Below are 18,061 nucleotides of genomic sequence, written 5' to 3'. Positions count from 1 at the left end.
GATTTCTCAGATATGGGCCTCCAACTGCATCCATCACTTCTGAAACATCAGTCTCCTGTACTCCACCAAGACACTTCATATCTCTGGAAATTTTCTTAATACTTGTCTGCTGCTACATCTCTGAGCAAAACATTGATCTATGAGCTATCCTGGAAGTATGAACACCACTCACAGCTCATCCCATTTCAACTGTGCTGAAAAGGAGAACAAAAGCTTCTTTATTTACATTTTCCACGTGAATCTCACACCACAAAATTCAACAAATGCTGGAAACAAATGCTGATGCTTTCTGGCAATTCAAATAATTTCTACACAGACTTTATGTTAGTAAGTCATATCTTCTGGAGGTCATAAGAATTAATAATGAATCATTTAACTTTCAGTAATAATCTGAAAAGCAAATGAAAGCTTGAGCTTGATGCTGAGAGTTGGTAAAATCATTAACAGATCTCCAGGGCTGGAAGGCAGTGTCACAGCTAGAATCTCTACAAGCAAGGCAGGGAAGTCAAGAGGTCTGCTTAAAATTATATACATAATCCCTGCTAAAGGGAGAAACACATGAGAGAATAAGCTGCAATAAAGACTTCAGTCATCCAAGTCTATCTGGGAGGGAGCTTGCCCTCCTTTCCCCTTGACTCTGTCACTGCACTTCTGGTATGCGCTGTAGGTGATCATTTAGAGCATGAAACTTGAAAGCATTGCCATGGTTTGATCAAAAAAAAATGCCATCAAATGGCCTGGATATCAGTTATCTCTGAACTCAAGCACCAAAGCTAGGTAGTATGCAGGTCCCAACACATATGACAGCATTACTGAACCTCCCATAAGTCTGGAGCACTGTAAGTGAAGGTTTAAGAAACCTGTTTCAAGCAAAAATGAAGGGAAGAGGGCTAGGATTGTCCAAGTCAAACCAGATGCCCAGTTGCCTTGTGCTGTACGTCGGGCCTGGATGCTCTCCTCTGCCCAAGGGTAAGTGCCATCCTGTGTGAATAAACACGACACTTGCTTCACCCTGCACTAGCCAGACACTAGGCAAAGCAGAAAGACAACAGGAGAGACAGTCTCCAGAGGGCCCAGCACCCGATCCTGCTCCCATTAAACTCAGAGAAATCTCCTGTGCTCCCACGTGGGAGTCAAGTCAGACAGCAGCCTTAGTCAGAACTGAAACGTTCCTGGGAGGCCTTTCAAGCCCGTTTCCCTGAGCTCAGTGTGAGAACCAAGTTCTGCACCTCCTCATCGCAGGATTTCCTGTGCCTTATGAAGAAGCTGCTACCAACCGCTGCCAGACACGACACATGAGCCTAGCAGCCTTATTACCGCATTTGAGCTGTTAGACGACAGAGCTCATATGGACAAGGGACTCTCTTCAAGAAGTGCAGCGTTAGACCCTAGCTTAAGCCAGCTGCACTCGTGGACAGAGCTTGTTCCTATGCAGCAATAATCAAGGAAAAAGACCAACCAGTTTCCTCTCTCTTCTCACTGAACTTGCACCTTGTGATTTTGTATAACCTTCCGCTGCAGGGCAGGTTTCGTAACACGGAGGCTGAAGGAGGACAAAGGTGGAACTGCAGCAGTTTCACTCACCAGCGTAGCACCTTGGGCATCAGTCCTGTTCAGGTCCTGTCCAGTTGCAAGTATATCATGGATGTCGCAGATCATGACCTGCTCCGGAGCTGCCCGCATGTCATTGATTTTTTCCTGTGTAATTCCTGTTAAAATTCCAGATAGAAAGAAGGGTAGGATACGGTTTCTCTCTCCATTGGCTGAGTAAAGTTATATTTAATTCCTGGTTGATGCGATTCCCCCCCTTCTCGGAGAGGGCTGTATGACTAAGGGGACTGACAGCTGTCCTTCACCTCTCATCACAATCCAGGAATCAGAGAAACTAGACAGAGTTAGGTTGCAAGAAACTGTGCCAGGCAGCAGCTTTCTGCTTTTCTCCAGAGGCAAATCAAGGCAATTCTTAGTACTGCTTTGGCCCACTTACGTAGTTTACATGTACTCAGTCTCCTTACCTTGATATGCCATGCAAGTCTCAATGACATCAAGGGTTGGCTCATCTTCACAGAGGTCATACGGCATGTTGCCATCTGCATTTACTGCCAATAAGTCTGCTCCACTGCAAGAAGAAAAATGCATTGATATACAAATAAAGGACCCCAGACATCATAGAGCAGACAATGCCAATCGTTGGGACAGCAAAAACAAACTGAGGTTTTGTAGCTGCCCAAATGTCACCTTTGTATGAGATGAGACAAATTTGAAGAGAAGCCATTCAGCTATGAAGAGGGAAGATAAATTCCAGAAGTAGATGCAAGCTGCCTCCTTCATCGGATGCAGGGAACCCGCAGTAACTGAACATGAGACACTAAGCCTTCCCTGCTCTCCTCTAATCCTACCTCTCTTTCCAGCACAGGACAGACTGGCGGCTTCTCAATGCTAGAGGTGATTTATTCACTGAATTTCTGGAAAACAATGCCAAGCAACTCCCAGGTGCTTGCTATCTGGGGATCTGGCAGTCCTTCAATGAAAAGTTTGCAAGGACCAGAGGAGTTTGGAAGCCTTCAATCTAGCCAAGGGCACATTGACCAAAAAAAAAAAAGGATTAAAAAAACCCCTGGCAACTAGGTTGTGTTTTTTTTTTTTTTTTTTTTTTTGATTGTTCAAAAGTATTTCTTTTAGTTTATATCTGTATCAGCTCCAAGAGGTCACCTTTTGGAAGCAGAATAGCCACCCAAATTGATCATTGTCCCTGTATTCCCACAACACAGTAGAAAATTTCCAACATCTCCTGAGCTATGCCAGTTTAGCTATGTACTAAGAAGGCCCACTGAGCTGAGCTCTTATCTGCCTCAAAAGTTAGCAACCTTTGAAGGACAGCAGACAGGATCCAGTTGCATTTAGATTCTCTTTCCTTCCCCACCCCCTTCCTCTGCCTGACCAGAACAAACTACCTTGAAATTCACATTTGCAAAATACCAGGGTCAGCTTAAGCAGCAAACAAAAAAGCAAGGAACTGGGCATCTCTTGTAGGCTACTTCCTCTGGTGGTCTCCAAGGGATCCAGGTCCCACCATCAGCAAGACTGACTTCAGTGTCAGGGCCTGACAAGGCATTTGATTCATAAGACCTGTTGTAAAGCACAACTTTTATCATAGCAGCCCCACACTATGCTGTATACTACAGAAAGTGAATAACCCCAATCCTCAAAAGTCTTGGGAAGACTGTTTCTGAGCATGGGAACATGATGTTAGGTTACTAAAGTCTGAATTTGCTGGCAACTGGTGAATACAGGGCAGCCTATGGTATCTAGGGGCTCAAACACAAGCTCCAGTTCCTCAGCCTGCCACCCATGCCCATGATGCTCCCTTATCATCAGTTTTCAGTCAGGAATGCACTATATTGTCCCACATTTTAATTGTCTGCTCTGTTTTTCTCCCCTCATCTGGAAATTTCCTATCCCAAGTGGATTGTCTTCCAAGAGATTATCGTTTGCATCCTCTGCCTTGCTTCCTTCATTAAAAGGCCAAGAAAAAAGGACCAAAATTTCAGTGCTGTCTCCCAAATGATGGCATCTCAGGGACAAGGGACATCCCTGGGGTACAAGCAACAGGCGCTGCTTGTGCAAGGCACCCCCCCAAAACACACTCTGCCCACTACACGGGCACTCAGCAAACGAAGGAGGAGGCTCCATACAGAGCCAAGACTATCTGCTCCAGACAGGGTTCACAGAAGGTGCTCACTAAATGCTGCTCATAGTATACCTCAGAACACATCTACCTTCCTCCTCCTCCTCCTCGCCAGCAAGCCTAGGAAAGAGTTAAGCTTTAAGGCCTTTGTAAAGGCAAGTGGAAGGTCCAGTATGAGCATCCTGTATGCAGCTTGGCAACAAACACATTACAATAAGCTAACTGGTTACTTGCTTACTAATTAAGACCCACTAGGAGAGGCCACAAGTTCATCCTAGTATTTGAGCTATATGAACATCTCATCCTCCTGCATCAGAGACTGTGGCTGGGAGATTTGCAGTGGTGTTTAAAAGCTTGAGAGTGGGTCCTACTGGCTGCTGCTGTTTCTACCCCTTACCATGAGCACAAGTGCAAGCACCTACACACCAGCACACAAGCTGCAGGTGGAAATTTATGCCCAGTCCCTAGAAGCTTCATAAAACTTTATCGAGTCACCTCAGGTTTTACTGCTTCTCCTCAGCCTTTCTTCTGTTCCTCCTCCACCCTCCTTCCCCCCCGCAGTGAGGAATCCCCTGAATAACCCAAAAGCAGGAAATGGCCACAGCTGCTCCAATCTTGCAGGGTACCAAGCAGTCTCAGGTTCCACCAGCATCAGCAGAAGCTATGAGTAGAATCAGACTTGCAGGAAAAAATAGACACAAAAAGCCACCTACTGCTGGATGAGGATCTTCACCAGGTTGATATGACCACACGTAGCTGCTGCATGCAACGGAGTCCACAGCTCATTGTCCTTGGCATTGACATTGGCCCCATGGTTGAGGAGAAGCTTGACTATCTCTTCATAGTTGTCTATGCAGCACTGGTAAGCAAGAGATGCAGACAGGTGATTTTTGTTTTTAAATTTAGGGAAGATCAGGGCTCATACCCTTTTGGTATTGCCAGGGTAACTGGACGAGGGGACCTACTTTCCCCCCTATTGTTTGGCAACCAGCATCTCCAATGGAGTCATACACCAAATTCAGCACAACCAGGGCAGAAAGCCGTCGTGCAGAACACCTACACTGGACGTACTGAAGGTCACTGGTGTTTTACGGAGTCTTGTGTTTTGGGGGCAGAATCAGTGAGGAAGCAATAGCAAGAGAGGCACAAAGCTTCTGCGTCACTGGGTCTTTCATATTCAAGAGCAGACGTAGCAGAAATTCAACATAACCAGTGTAGCACCCTACTAAGCGATGGGCCTGAAATTCCCTTTTCCTAGGGAAAATCCCCCACACTGGCACATGATGAGTAAAAGTCTCAGCAACTCAAGCTACCACTACAGTTGTCTGAAGAGATTTAAGCTGGATTCCCAAAATTATAAGGGCATTTTTCATTTCATGAAAAAATCAGCCCCCTTCAAAGTGCATTAAATTGGGCATTTTGACAGCATTTAGAGTCTGATAATTTTACTCTGGTGTTTATTCCTTCTCTTCATAGCCTAAAACACATTTACATCTCTTCTGCAAGAGAAGCACCTAAATTCTCCCAATGAGCCTTCATCGCAAGTCTAAAGAACAGAATGAAAAACGGGCTTTTCTGTTTGCTTAACTGCCTCCTTGTGCTGACCCGCTCCTAAGCACAGGATCCCGGACGCACATACAGCACTGTCCCCCAAGCAGCCTGCGAGAAGGGCCTGGACTGCTCCCCTTTGGGGAAGACTGAATTTGCTCTTTAATCCACCTCCTCCTCACTTCCCAACATGAGTGTGTGTATGTGTGATAAAAGACACTAAAATAAGATTCAGGCTTGTGCAGGAAGCCTGTTCATGGTCTACGTATTACTGAAGACCCAAACTGGAGACTTAAATAGCTCAACATTGCAATACAGGCTTTTAATGGAGCTGAATTGCACCTAGAACAAGCATTTTGGCAGCTAAGTGACAAAGACCCTTGGTGCATTGCTATATCTGTTTACTATTTATATATGAAAGTGAGGTTAAAATCCTGCCTGTCACAGAGCCAAGTTATCACCGAACCATAAGCTGCATCCTTCACGGGAAGCCACCACTAATGGGCAACACTATTCCTTTGGCAAGTCCTCTCTGTTCAGGGATTCAAGGTAATCCCAGCAAAGGCAAAGTCCTCGCCTCACCCCCTCCCCGAAAATGCACCTTTACAATAACCAGTCCTTTAGTGGGCTAGCTGGGGTTCTCCACGGCTTCAGGAGCTGGCAGTGAAAGCACCAAGGCTGCCAGTGTCCCGGGTTGCCTGCGTTTCCCTTTGTGTGCAGGATAATGTCCCGGTGGCAGGGAGCTTTTATTCCTCTAGGAGCCAGTTTGCATTTTTAAGCAAACATCCATCCAGCCCTGAAGAGAGAAAGTGACTTGCAGAAGCCTCCAAAATCCCAAGTCAATGGGAGCATTTGCAGCGGGGACTAATGGAGAGAAAACTTCAGAGTCCCCACGCCGCCCGCAGAGCAAGTCCAACAACTGCTCTACTGTTCCCCTTGGCAGCGGAGGCGGCAGCTGCCGGTCACTGAGCAGCCCACAGGCTTTGGGCACTCTGACTCGCCTGCTGCTTTTGCACTGAAAATCAGGACTCAGGAGGAGTGGTGGGGACGGAGACCTGAGGAAGACAACCAGAAACCCTCATGGCATCGTCAGCGTGAATGCTCTCAGGAAAGACGGAGACGTACAGACTACTACGACAGCTCTGTTTTTCATGGGACATCAGTAGCTGCTGTCTCAAACTGACCTTTGGAAGTCACCGAGCCTCTCGAAAGCAGATAAAGAACACAGCAGATCACGTGCAAGCTCTCTGAACATCTTGTGTGCCATTTAACTAAACCACTTTCAAAACTGGTGGGTTGCAGTAGTCTCTTGAAGAAATTTGAGTTTACCTACTTTAAGAGTTTGCAGCCCAGCCCTATATAGGTTAAAGAGTGGGAGAAATGTTGTTCCTCATGTCTGAAACCAAGCCCTAGCTCCTGAGCTCTTCCCATTGCTGACCAAAGTCAAGGATACAGCAAGAGAAGGGTTTGATCCCGGTTTGCTCCCCAGGAAGCAGTGGTCCCACGCACAACATGGTAAAAAACTGCTTTAGCTAATGAACAAAATGAAATACCACAACATTCTCCATTCTCCATTCTCCATGGGCGGTCAGCCCTGAGCAGGTCTGCTCGGAGGGTCCCGCTCCTCAGGCAGCTGGGAAGACACAGTACTGAGGAGCAGCAGGGAGCAGGGACCTCTCCTCAAAGCCTCACCTGATGCAGTGCAGTCAATCCATCCTCATTGCACAGGTCTGGGCTGATATTGCTCTTCAGTAGGTAACACACTGGAAGGGAGGAAGAGAGAAAGAAAGGGGAATCAGGTCAATAATTCTAGCACACCCCTGGTCCTCAGAGAGCTCTGACCACCAGCAAACAAGAGGCTCCTGCACTGTCAGGGTGTCTTGGCACAGGCGGGAGCTGCCCTACAACTTGTGGCCAAGAGCCCCAACACGGCACCCGCCACGCTGGGGCGCACAGGCCCTGCCAATCTTATCCAGTAGAGAGCAGCAGCATACAATTTTCCCACTAACTTCATTCTAAATGGAGACTTCGTTTCTAAGCCTATCATTTTCATACCGCTGTGCTGGAACAATGGAAATTTTTATCTTTTCTTTTGCAACATCTTTGAGTGCAACCTCTCCACGCTACAGTGCAGTAGAGCTCAAAAGCAGTCAGTGATTTTTAGGTCCCAAGCTACCACTGTAAGAGAAACCCCACTGTGGGGGGATGAATTTTTGCTTCAAGAAGTGACCAATCTGAGACACAGATCCCAAACAATCCCAAACAGACAATATGGTCAGAGGCCTGGCACATCTAAAATATGCTGGGGTTGCATTGGACACTTCACATCAACTGTTGGGAATTTGGAGAAAGCCATCTGCCCCTAAGTAAAACAAAGTCTGCTGTGGGGTACAGATTTTGCACAGACTAATAGCAACGAGGCTAGCGGAGAAAGTAATCTAATAGCAACATCATGAATGCTTGAAATTCTCAGTGCAGGCATAAGCCAGAGGTTCCTAAGCGTTTCTGTAGGGCCAGCATAGCAACAGATATTCAAGTCCCATCTTATTTGTTGGCAAGGACATAACCATTAAGAGAAATCAGAGCTGCAAAATAAGGAACACTAACAAGGCTAAAAGGGCAATAAACATTTTTTAGAGTTTGCGATCAAAGACTGTGTTGTTGGTCAATGGCAAAGCACCCTACAGCCTCTGCTTGGGCTGGTTTTTACAGATCATTTCCCCCACTGCTTGAAGGAGCTCTTTGGACAACAAGTCCCCAGAGAAAATAGTCTGCAGGACTGTCCTGAGGACAACAGCACTTATTTTGGCATCCAAAGTAGAACATGAGAAACTTCCTCAGTAGAAAACATGTCTGCAATGACATCAATGTTGATCTACGAAGCTTTGTCTAAAAGATCTGGAAAACATACTTGCAAGAAAGTAAAAGTGAAACCAAAGTGAAATTTGGTTTGGAAGCCACTGTTTTGAAGTGACTGAAAAGGAAGACAGAAATGGACAGAAGTGATACCAGACCCTTGATATCACGAGATTGTTTCACCTGACCCAAAACAAATGTTGGAATTTCCTTTTGCTTTACCTACCAGGTAAAGTTGATATAAAAACAGCAGAATAAGACAAGAACAAAACCCATCCCTCCCCACAGCAAAACGCCCTCACCACATCTCAGTCTGAAGAAGCTAAGTTTTTTCCAGCTACAAAGGCCAGTGCAGGAAGCTCACACCTACACTCAGCTCACACGCACCTCCTGACACTTGCACGCTCGCTGTAAGAAGTGCTGAACCCCAGCCAGTATATCCAATTTAATGACTGTGCTTTTACGACTGTTGCTGGCTAGCCCCAAGTTCCTGCTCTCCTAATAGGAGCTGACTGATGGGCACGTCATTCACCAGTGGATCTGTTTTTCTGTTATTTACTTTGGATGCTATGCCATTAGGGGTTTAATTCAATCTCAGTCATTTAAGAGCCATTGTGTACTAATGACATGCAGCTCCATAATCATGTTTTGCCCGATTATAGAGATTTGGACAAGTAGATGCTGGCAGATTAACCTTACAAGTGCTGTCCCTCCATGGGGGAGAAGCAGTAGCATAAATCCTAGCTTGTTGTGGACCATTCACATCTCCCCCCAGTCTCGCCTTACATCCGTCAGGCTGCCATCTTCCAAGACGCTGAGCCTCTGAGGCTATAACTGCTCAGTACCCTTTCTCCTTAGGCTCCAGAATAAAGGATGGTATTTCCATACCGCACAAGACCACCTATGTTCCTGCCTGTTTTGGTATGTTGAAGTAGTACTGGAGATCACACAAGGACCTAGACCAAGGCAATGAAGCTATTTATGGCTGGAGTACCTAGGAATCACTTAAACCATCACTTAAAGAAGAGATCAAACTCCCTTCCCATCAGTCCCAAGCTTAAGTTTGCATCTAGAGGTTCTAAAATAGGAGCAAAGGGCTGGACAGCAATGAGTCCCGGCCCTTATCTCCAAAATCCGAAGGATGTTGTCGTCAGTATTCACTCATTCCCTATGCTCCAGACAGCAAATCCTGACAGAAGTTGCCAAGAACTGCAATTTTCTACTATATATACACCCCATTTTATAGGTGAGGAGATTTATCCAGCGTCCCAGCAAGCCCATAGCAGGCCAGGACCCAGGTCCGGCCCAGCTCCCCAGGAAGCCGGGCCTGGCCACCACAGGGAGAGCTGCGCGCGGTGGCCACTCTTCAGGGCTCACCCTGCGGCATAGTCCACGGGGCCATCTCACTAGCCTGTTTAGTGACCTCCTTATCTACCAGGACTACTTTGGAGCGGACCTGCTGTGATGCAACCACCTGCCAGTGAGGAAGCCCACGCTGCTGTCCCACGGCCGACGTGAGATGAGATACTCGGGACTTAGAGCTGCCTCCTCGCTGGCTGCCTGCTCACTCCCTGCTCATCCTGCGTTATCCCCTTCCTTTCCTCTCTGCGTAAGCCCTCTTGTTTCTGCTGGCCGCTGAGCCCGTGGCTTGCCTCGTCCCCATTAAACTGGCAGCAAAGCAAGCAGGCGAGGGCATGCTCCACGTACCCACAGGTGCCCTGGTGCCGCTGAAGGGGTTCACCCAACTCGTGGCGAGCTAGAGCATGGAGACGGGGAGCCGAGTCCCAGCGGTGGGAGGGGGATGGCGAACCTTCCGCACCCACAGCTTCCTGCAGGCTTTCAGAGGAACACGGAGGCTTCCCCATGCCCACCACCTGGCTTGAAACCTACTGTCCTTCCTAGGGGACCAGGCAGAACAAGCTCTCCTTTCTGATGGAATTTAGGAGAAAAACACATCTGTGGATTTGCCAGCGCCTGAGAACAGGAAAGGAGGACATGGGCGCAATGTTTTGCGGTGCTGAAAGACGGTATGGCAATTAAAATGCTGCAGCATTGCCAATAGATCTGCTCGGCTGCTTAAAAGCGTAACACAAGAATGCTGGACCTGACCAAGCATACTGCTTCTGCTCGAGAGCGCCCAGGGCCGCGTGCAGCGAGGCACAAGAGCACCTTCTCCTCCCTCTTCTGTGGACCAAGATGCCACACCGGTAGGAAACACGCACTTCAGCTACCAAGGAAGCAGATTAACCGATCAATACCAGCTGGTCAAATTCTGTTCCAAATACAGGTGTTGTCTAAAGCCTCTACACATCACTCACGAGAGAAAGATCACCCTAAAATACACGCAGGGTGTAGCAATGGAAATAGGTATTTTGAAAGCACTTATCTTTGTTCAGGTGGTCAGTAGACAACGTTCACTCATAATTCAGGTTTCCACCAGCTTTGTAAGAAAGAAAGAAGAAGAAAGAAAGAAGGAAGGAAAGAAAAAAGTCGAGGTCGCTCTGAACCCTACAGAACGGGCTTTTATGGGTCACATTTGAGTGTTCAGCAGCAGCTGCCTCCACTTTAACACTTCTGATTAACTTCTTACAGAGAGCTCAGTGCCTAAAATGCTGAGCTCTTTGAAATCTGTCCTTCTTCGCGTGTAGGCGGGGGGAGGCGGCAGAGGGGCTGGATGCACAGATATACTTTATTACATGTCAAGCACAAGTTGTGGGAAGCAGTTTCGAACGCATAGCAAATGAAGGAATGAAAACGATTACAATAAGAGCTGGGTGAACAAATTGTTGTGAATAATTCATTGCAAATTATATTAACTGAACAATCATTCAAATGTATTTTCCATTATTCTGCTTGCTCTGCCTATAATTGAACCGCTCACACACCAAGATGGTGCACATTAATCTTCAATTTATATTTTATCATTTACATCTGGGCTTTGTTAAAATGGAAAAAGCTCCCATGACAGCTGTGAAAATACATCCTAAAATGACCAAGTTTTAGGTCATTCTCAATCACACGTCCTTGGGCAGCCCCAAACAGATTCTCCTCCCTGTGCACCAACAAAGCCACTCTGCAGGAGATCTCTTCCCTCCCAGTCATGTCCAAGCCTCACTTATTCTCCGTAAAACGTATAAATTAGAGTGAAGACAAAGAAGCCACCGCAAAGGTCCTATGGAAGATTCAGGGTGAGGTAATCAGTTCTCTCGCCTGAAGAGAAATTACGGCATTATCATTTTTCACCTATGTTACCTCCCACCACGTTTAAATTAGAAACAGCTGTTCCAGAAAACCTCAGAAACCAGATGAAAACTTTTTTGTGGAGAAAAATGCCTTTCCCAGTGTAGTTTCCCCTATATAAAAAAACCTACACCATAAAATTCTGGATACTATTACATTCCTATCTATACCCAATTTTTGCATACCTTAAGTATTACTAACTCATGAGAGAGAAAGAGGAGGGAGGAAAAAAAGAAAAAGCCAACTGACGCTGGGGGGGGGGGGGGACTGATGGGAAGACCTGATTCCTCTGGAAAATATACAATGCGAGCTGTCCAGACTGAGCAAGCAGGTTTACCAATGTGCTCAATGTTACACACATACACACACATACATATACAGGCCATTAGTTTCTTTTAAATCTGGGCTCATTTTGATTCTTTGCACTCAGTAATTTAGTTTGGAAAATGATATTTAGTTTAAATATCATTTAGAATCATTTCTATTTCGCTTCCTGGTTCTTGAGCCACCTTTAAAAGCTACCATTGTATTGAGGTTTCCAAAGCAGTGCAAGAATTCTTGTACATTTAGACCTGATTTCCTTGAATAAAATCAACAGAAATTTCATTTGCATTAAGACACACACTTTTATACATCACATATAAGTCATTTCCACCCAGACATAGCTTTAATCAAAAACCCAGTTTACTGCAAGAAACTCTTCCCAGCATTACTTCTAGTGATATACCGGTGGTGCCTGTGCCACCTACATGTGCTAGCAAAGGTCTCGAGAGATAAGATCCTCAACCTGCCAGTCACTGCCCTCTGGACGGGCTCAGCTACTTGCAAAGCTGCATTTTTGCTGGTACACGTCTTCAGGAATGCTTATTACATGGCAGAAACTTTGCCAATAAAAACTGCACTGAAGCCATGAGCGCTTTGCCAGCATAGCATCCAGGTTCCCAATACGGCACATGCATATTTGAGAGCATGTCTACGCTCTGAGCAATAACAGCGTGAACATACCCAGCCTTGTCCTCCATTCCCCGCAACATGCAACTGAGAGCGTCATCCCAGTCCATTGAGAAACTCTGCTGCTCCCTGAAGCTTTCGGAAAGACGAAAAACCCCACAAATCACAAACCCACACTCAGACAGCTTCAAACATTTGGGATATCTAAAAATAAATATGGCCCAGCTTGCCTGCTGAGCTAGCAACAGAGACATCCCATCATGATTGATCACAGAGCTTTCTCGGGAAGTTTCAAAGCCTGTTAAGAAAATTCCCACCTAGTTTATAGCTAGGCACACACGTTCCTGCTAATATCCTCGTGCACACAAAATATGGGAAGTCTGGACAGAGGCCAGCAGCGTCCCATCTGTTCCACACCATACTCACACAGGCAGGAACATTTCATGCAGTTATACTCAGCCCAGGTGCTGCTTCTCTCAAGGAAAAACTATTTCTGATTTTAATGCTCGTTGCTCAACAGCACGCACCCTTCTCGGCCCCAAAGAACGTGCTTCTGACGGGAGGCTCTTTCCGCAGAGCTTGGAAGCGGGCATCGGGGCCTGGTCCGTATACAGGTTTTATTTCAACAGCAAAGTGAGAGCTGGCAACATCTGCTTTATTTATTTTTTGCACAGAGTCCAACTCTTCTGCCCCCTTAATGTCTATTATAATCATTTTTTGCTTCCACGCTGTGACTCCCAGCCACCACCGCCGTACTGGAGCACGCAGCGGAATGCTCCACGGGGCTCCCATCTGCAGGCAGAACACTCTCTGATCAGTGGGGCCCAGCCAGGCGCCCAAACCCTGGGCACCCCACATTTTTCTTGCTCCGTCTCTACAGACTTTAGGCTCCAATAATCCACTTAACACTAGTGAGGCTAAAGCATCTTTCTTTTAGAGCTGCCATCCACCCGGGATTATTCAGATAAGTAACAGCATGGAAGTCACCCATCTGCAACCGGCAATGCTCAAAGGACACAGCAGGAACGAAACCAAATTCATCGCAGTACAGAAAATAAGAATTACAGGATGCCAGCATCTGACAAGCCCTTTTAAGGACGTAGCTTCATTTTAAAAAAGCATCTGCATGCTCTCTTCCTGCAAAAAGACTAACAGTGAAATTGGTCCACACAGAGCTACCAAATACATAAAGGAAACTAAAGTCAGAGATTATTTTCTCGGTTTCCTGGTCCTCATCTGTATTGGAAAAATGCATAAATCATTCTGGTATGGTTTTTAAACAGATGATGGGCTTGAAGGGATGAGTGTTTTATATAACCTTCGGGCTCAGCTGCCTTCAGCAGGATTTCTGTGGGCAGGGAGCCAGGAAAGCAGATCTCCCAATATCACTGTGACAGTGACACCTGGGCTGCGAAAGAGCCCTCTCTGCTCTGTAAGTCACTTTGGAGTAGATGTTTTCTATGAATTGTGTGTGTTTAAAGAGTGCTAAAAGAAATTAAGTCAAACCTATGGAACTATGGGTCGAGGAGACCATGGCTGAGTTGCACAAGGACAAGACAGGAGCTGTAGCAATGAGCAGAGCAATGCTAGTTTTAGGCACCTTGCTGCTCTGCAGAATTCACCGCCTTAAAAGTTGGATGCCAGCCCTCCCCTGCACCCCGCGCAGCGGGAATGAGCCCACTAGCTGTTGGAGCTGGCTGAGCAGGGAGCACCAACAGAAAGCAGGGAATGAAGGAGAGCAATGTCTTCCAACAGTAGTCAGATAGGAACCTGCTTCCCCCATGTTTTGAGTTAGCACCTTAAATATAGGGTTCGAAGCAAGGAAAAGAAAAGAAAAAAAAAGAAAAAAAAAGAAAAACAGGCAACCAACTCATCTCACTTTTCTTCACGTTCCAGGCAGAGTTCGATGAAGGACCTCCTGGACCAGGTTGGACCTGGCTGGACCAGGACCTCCTGTTCTCCTATTGCTGCAGCTAGTTCCAGCTCTCTTCCCACAAAAAACTCCACTCAGCAGTCATGAAAACACATGCAAATCCATTCATACAACACAACATCAAAGCCTTTTATCTGAGTAGCACAGAAGATCCCACTTAACTATGTGTTCAAAGACTACTTTTGATGTATTCGACCCAAACCTATCTACTAAGACATGCAGCAGTCATCATCTGCAAAGTCTATACTAAGCCTATTAGAAAATAAATCTTTCAGGGCACCAAAAAGGAAATGCAGTAAAAAAATTAATTGGCTTTAATAGAAATTGAAGCTTAAGAAATTGCTTAGATAAAAGGGAGTAGTGGTGTCAGGAGGTAAAATTTGTCAGCTGTCTTCCGAGTTCATGAAGACCTTCCCCATTTACACTAACCGAATAACATAACAGGTGACCACTGCCTGAGAAGCAGAACTGCAATACCACCCCAAGCTCCGTATAGAGCCAGTCCGCCAGTATTCACAGTGGGATACTCCAACATATTCTGTATAGCAGGAAATAGTCCATGCTCCATTTTAAAGCATTATTAGGTTCCAGAGTCAACAGCCTACATCCAAGCCAGTGTTTCAGGCATTCTGTGAGCTCAGCTATGCAGCTGTACATTGACCTGAACTGCATGAATGTTTTTAAGATTCTCAACTATAAAACAGGAAAGTTTCTATTTAGAGAAAAGGAAAAGAACCTCTGATAGAGGGGATGGGGGAGCATATACCTGCTTTTCAAGCTGCCATGAGTTTGTCTCTCAATTCCCACCAGCGACAGCCTGCTGACCGCAGCCAGGGAGAGCGCCAGCAGACCTGGCTCGCTACAGCCAGCGAGTCACTTCCAGACCCTTCCCTACTTCTCAGTCGGTCTCCAGTTTATAGAGACTCTTTTTCCTTGCTGTGCTTCTCTAACCTTGCCCTGGTCTTTGGGGAATCTCCAGCTTCTCCGGCTTTTTCGGTACCTTTTGCACCCTCGGGAGCATCCGCTCCGACCTCGATCAGCATGTTTAGTTTGTTCCTCCAAATTTGTCTCCGTTTACTTCTGGATGAGCACATTTGGGGTGAGGATCTTTAAGAGACGCAAGATCAAATCACACACCTAAGTCTGATCCCAGGGATCACGGCATTCATGGAGCGGAGGATGCCGCGTACCTGTCTTAACTAGGCTTTCAGACTCGGAAGCGCGGTACGGGAAGACACGCTTTGTAAGAGAAGCCTCTAAAAACCTGCGTTGTGGGAAGCAGCACCAGCAGGAGCAGGCCCCCCCCGCCAGGCCCCCCCCCCCGCCAGGCCTCCCCCCCCGCCAGGCCCCCCCCCGCGCAGGTGTGCCGCACGTCACCGCGCCGCGCGGGGGGCTGCAGGGGCACCTCGGTACTCAGAGCCTAACTGCTAAAATAACATCACCCCCTGCTCAACAGCACAACTTCTTCTAGGCGCTGGAAGGAAAGCGTCTGTGAAGTCGAAAGTTCCCCCTTCCTCTGCCTTTTTTTTTTTTTTTTTTTCTTTTTTAAAAGATTGTGGTTTCCTTTTAAAAAGCAAATGCTACCGGGGGGGACTTTCATGCGAGTTTAGTAGCAGCCTCAACTTTACCAGCGAAACACCCACCGGCCTGCAGCAGCCTTTCTGCTTCTGCGACACGTAATTATTCAGCAGCACATCTGAAGCGCTTCAGAGATCTGAATTTCCACAGTCTGTGTCACCCGGAGAGGCCTGCCTGCCCTGCCGCCGCTAGCAGAGCGCGCTCCAGACCGTCTCCGGGGGCTTCGCAATCAGTGTTTGCCTCATTTCACAGATGTGACATCTCAGGCTGAGTTAGAGCAAGGCTCTGGAGGCTCCGTTTTCCCTGCCGAGGTCACGAAGCCAGTCCCCGGCACAGCCGCGGCAGCGCCCCGCAGCCCCCAGCGCCGGCAAACCCTCCTTCCCTCCGCTCCCCTCGCTTGCCCAGCTCCTCAGCTTAACTCCTTTGAGCCAAAGTCTTAACGCTAACAGCTTCTAAGGCAAACAGGCTGCATGGTGAACCTCTTCCGTGACAGAATTAGGTAACTGTGTACTCGGATATTTTCAAAAGAAAACCCGAACCCGCCACTCAATAGCGGCTCTTGGCCGGGGTCGCTCCCCTGGGAAGGCCTCTACCTTTCAACACAAACCAGGGGCTATCTGCACGCTGCGTCAGGGAACTGGGCTGGGAAAAGAGGACTAAGAAAGCCAAAGGGGGGAAGCAAGGTGACTTGAAGGGCTCAAGGCAGGAAGACAGGCTTCATTTAATTAAGAATCAGGAATAACGCCATGACCAAGGTGCAGAGCGAAGCCCGTCTGGTAGCCAAGCCTACATTTTACAACCAACCTTCCCCGATCGTCAGCAGCAGCCAGCTAGCAATGACAACCTCTTTTTCTCTCTCCCCTCTTGCAAGCCCACATCCCAGATGTTCACAAGCTTTCAAGGCAGACCAAATCCCACTTCTCCTCCGGAGCTGCAAGCCAGCTCCCTTTCAATCTTCATTTGAATGCTTCTCGCACAAAGAAGTCGCACAAGTCAAGAACTTAGTTTAATTTTAACAACAAAAGTGCATTTAATTTGCTTTTCAAGCCAAACCCCTAGAATCCAGAAGAAACCCCGCAATCGTCAGCGTTCACCCCGCAGCTGCTGCCCTGCGGCGGCCTCCACGGCAGCCTGGCGCCCACCCCGGTCCGGAGCTGCACGGGGCCGCGGGCAGCTGTTGCCGGCAGCAAACAACTGCGCCGCGGCACACGGCCAAAGGCAAACTGTGCATGCACGGGGCAAGCCCCTAGCAAGTCTAGCAAGGGCTTGTCCCTGTGCAGAGCATTGCAAGCCAGGCAGCAGGATTTCCACGAAACACCTGTGCACCTGGGCTCGTCATGCCGCAAGTCCATTTTCAGCGTAACCAAATCCATTACTAACTCAGTGGCAGTTTTGCCTGCAAAACCAACACATCGCTGCTGGAGACTAGGGGGAAAGAAGCAAACAGGGTATTAGAGAGCCACAGGGACTTCTCTCCCAGTCTTTGGCAGCCAACATGCTATTGTCAGAGAAGTCACCATAGCTCATCCATGAGCAACTTATCAACCCTCAGCGCTGCATGGGAACAGCTTTGTACATTTGAGAGAGGAGTCAGGAGCGAGCACCTGAATCGGGCAGAAATACAGTCTCTTATGATAAATGAGACAGGACCAAGAGAAAATATATGAAGAAATCGGTGTGACGGCTGCTACACAGGATATTAGTGCCCCCTCAGCCGAGGGGCTGAGGCCCGAGACCTTCAGTTCGCAGGCCTCCCACCCGCTTGAGATCCCAGCATAAACTCGCTGTAGGCTGCTGGTCTTGCAGGTCAAATCTGAGCCTGGTTGTCTTGAGCATCCAAGGAAAAAAAGCCTATTATCAAGAATAGAGGACATATATTTATTCCTTTCACATTTCCTAATTTCACTGTAGAAGGTTTGAAATCCCCTGAGACTGCACAAGGACAGAAGACTTTCAAATTAGGCTGAACGAGTGGACACGCAACCGTACAACCTCAACGGGTCTGCAACCTATGGGAGTGTGCTGTGTACAGACCCCCTTATTTCAATATTTGCTTCACCTGCCTCATTGTACAAAGTTGACAACTCTCTGAGATATCTTCTGTCACAAGTCTGATGTGAATTCTGCTTCCCACAAACTCATCAGAGAGAAAATGAGTGAGCCATGCCGGGGTGACATAGTACAGCTTCACGATCACTGTGAGCTTAGCCCACCAGGGAACAGCCTGATCGCTTGACCTGTCATTTAGGTTTTTCCACACGTGCACA

At 47.3% G+C, this 18,061-nt stretch overlaps 1 protein-coding gene across 3 annotated transcripts in view; it reads right to left on the bottom strand.

Annotated features, from left to right (window-relative positions):
• The window catches only part of PPP1R16B (protein phosphatase 1 regulatory subunit 16B), a 93,331-nt gene that overhangs the window by 10,338 nt on the left and 64,932 nt on the right, over positions 1-18,061 (bottom strand). For all 3 annotated transcript variants that reach the window (XM_026093056.2, XM_064521406.1, XM_064521407.1), the window contains 4 exons: positions 6,929-6,999; positions 4,402-4,547; positions 2,016-2,119; positions 1,585-1,709 (listed from right to left, as the gene is read on the bottom strand). In XM_026093056.2, the coding sequence (XP_025948841.1) occupies positions 1,585-1,709; positions 2,016-2,119; positions 4,402-4,547; positions 6,929-6,999 (446 nt within the window). The remainder of the gene's footprint in view (positions 1-1,584; positions 1,710-2,015; positions 2,120-4,401; positions 4,548-6,928; positions 7,000-18,061) is intronic.

This window comes from Dromaius novaehollandiae, chromosome 16, assembly GCF_036370855.1.
Source record: "Dromaius novaehollandiae isolate bDroNov1 chromosome 16, bDroNov1.hap1, whole genome shotgun sequence".
In the NCBI taxonomy this organism is placed as follows: Eukaryota; Metazoa; Chordata; class Aves; order Casuariiformes; family Dromaiidae; genus Dromaius; species Dromaius novaehollandiae.
Note: the sequence above shows the minus strand (reverse complement) of the source record. Positions and strands in the feature narration are given on the sequence as shown.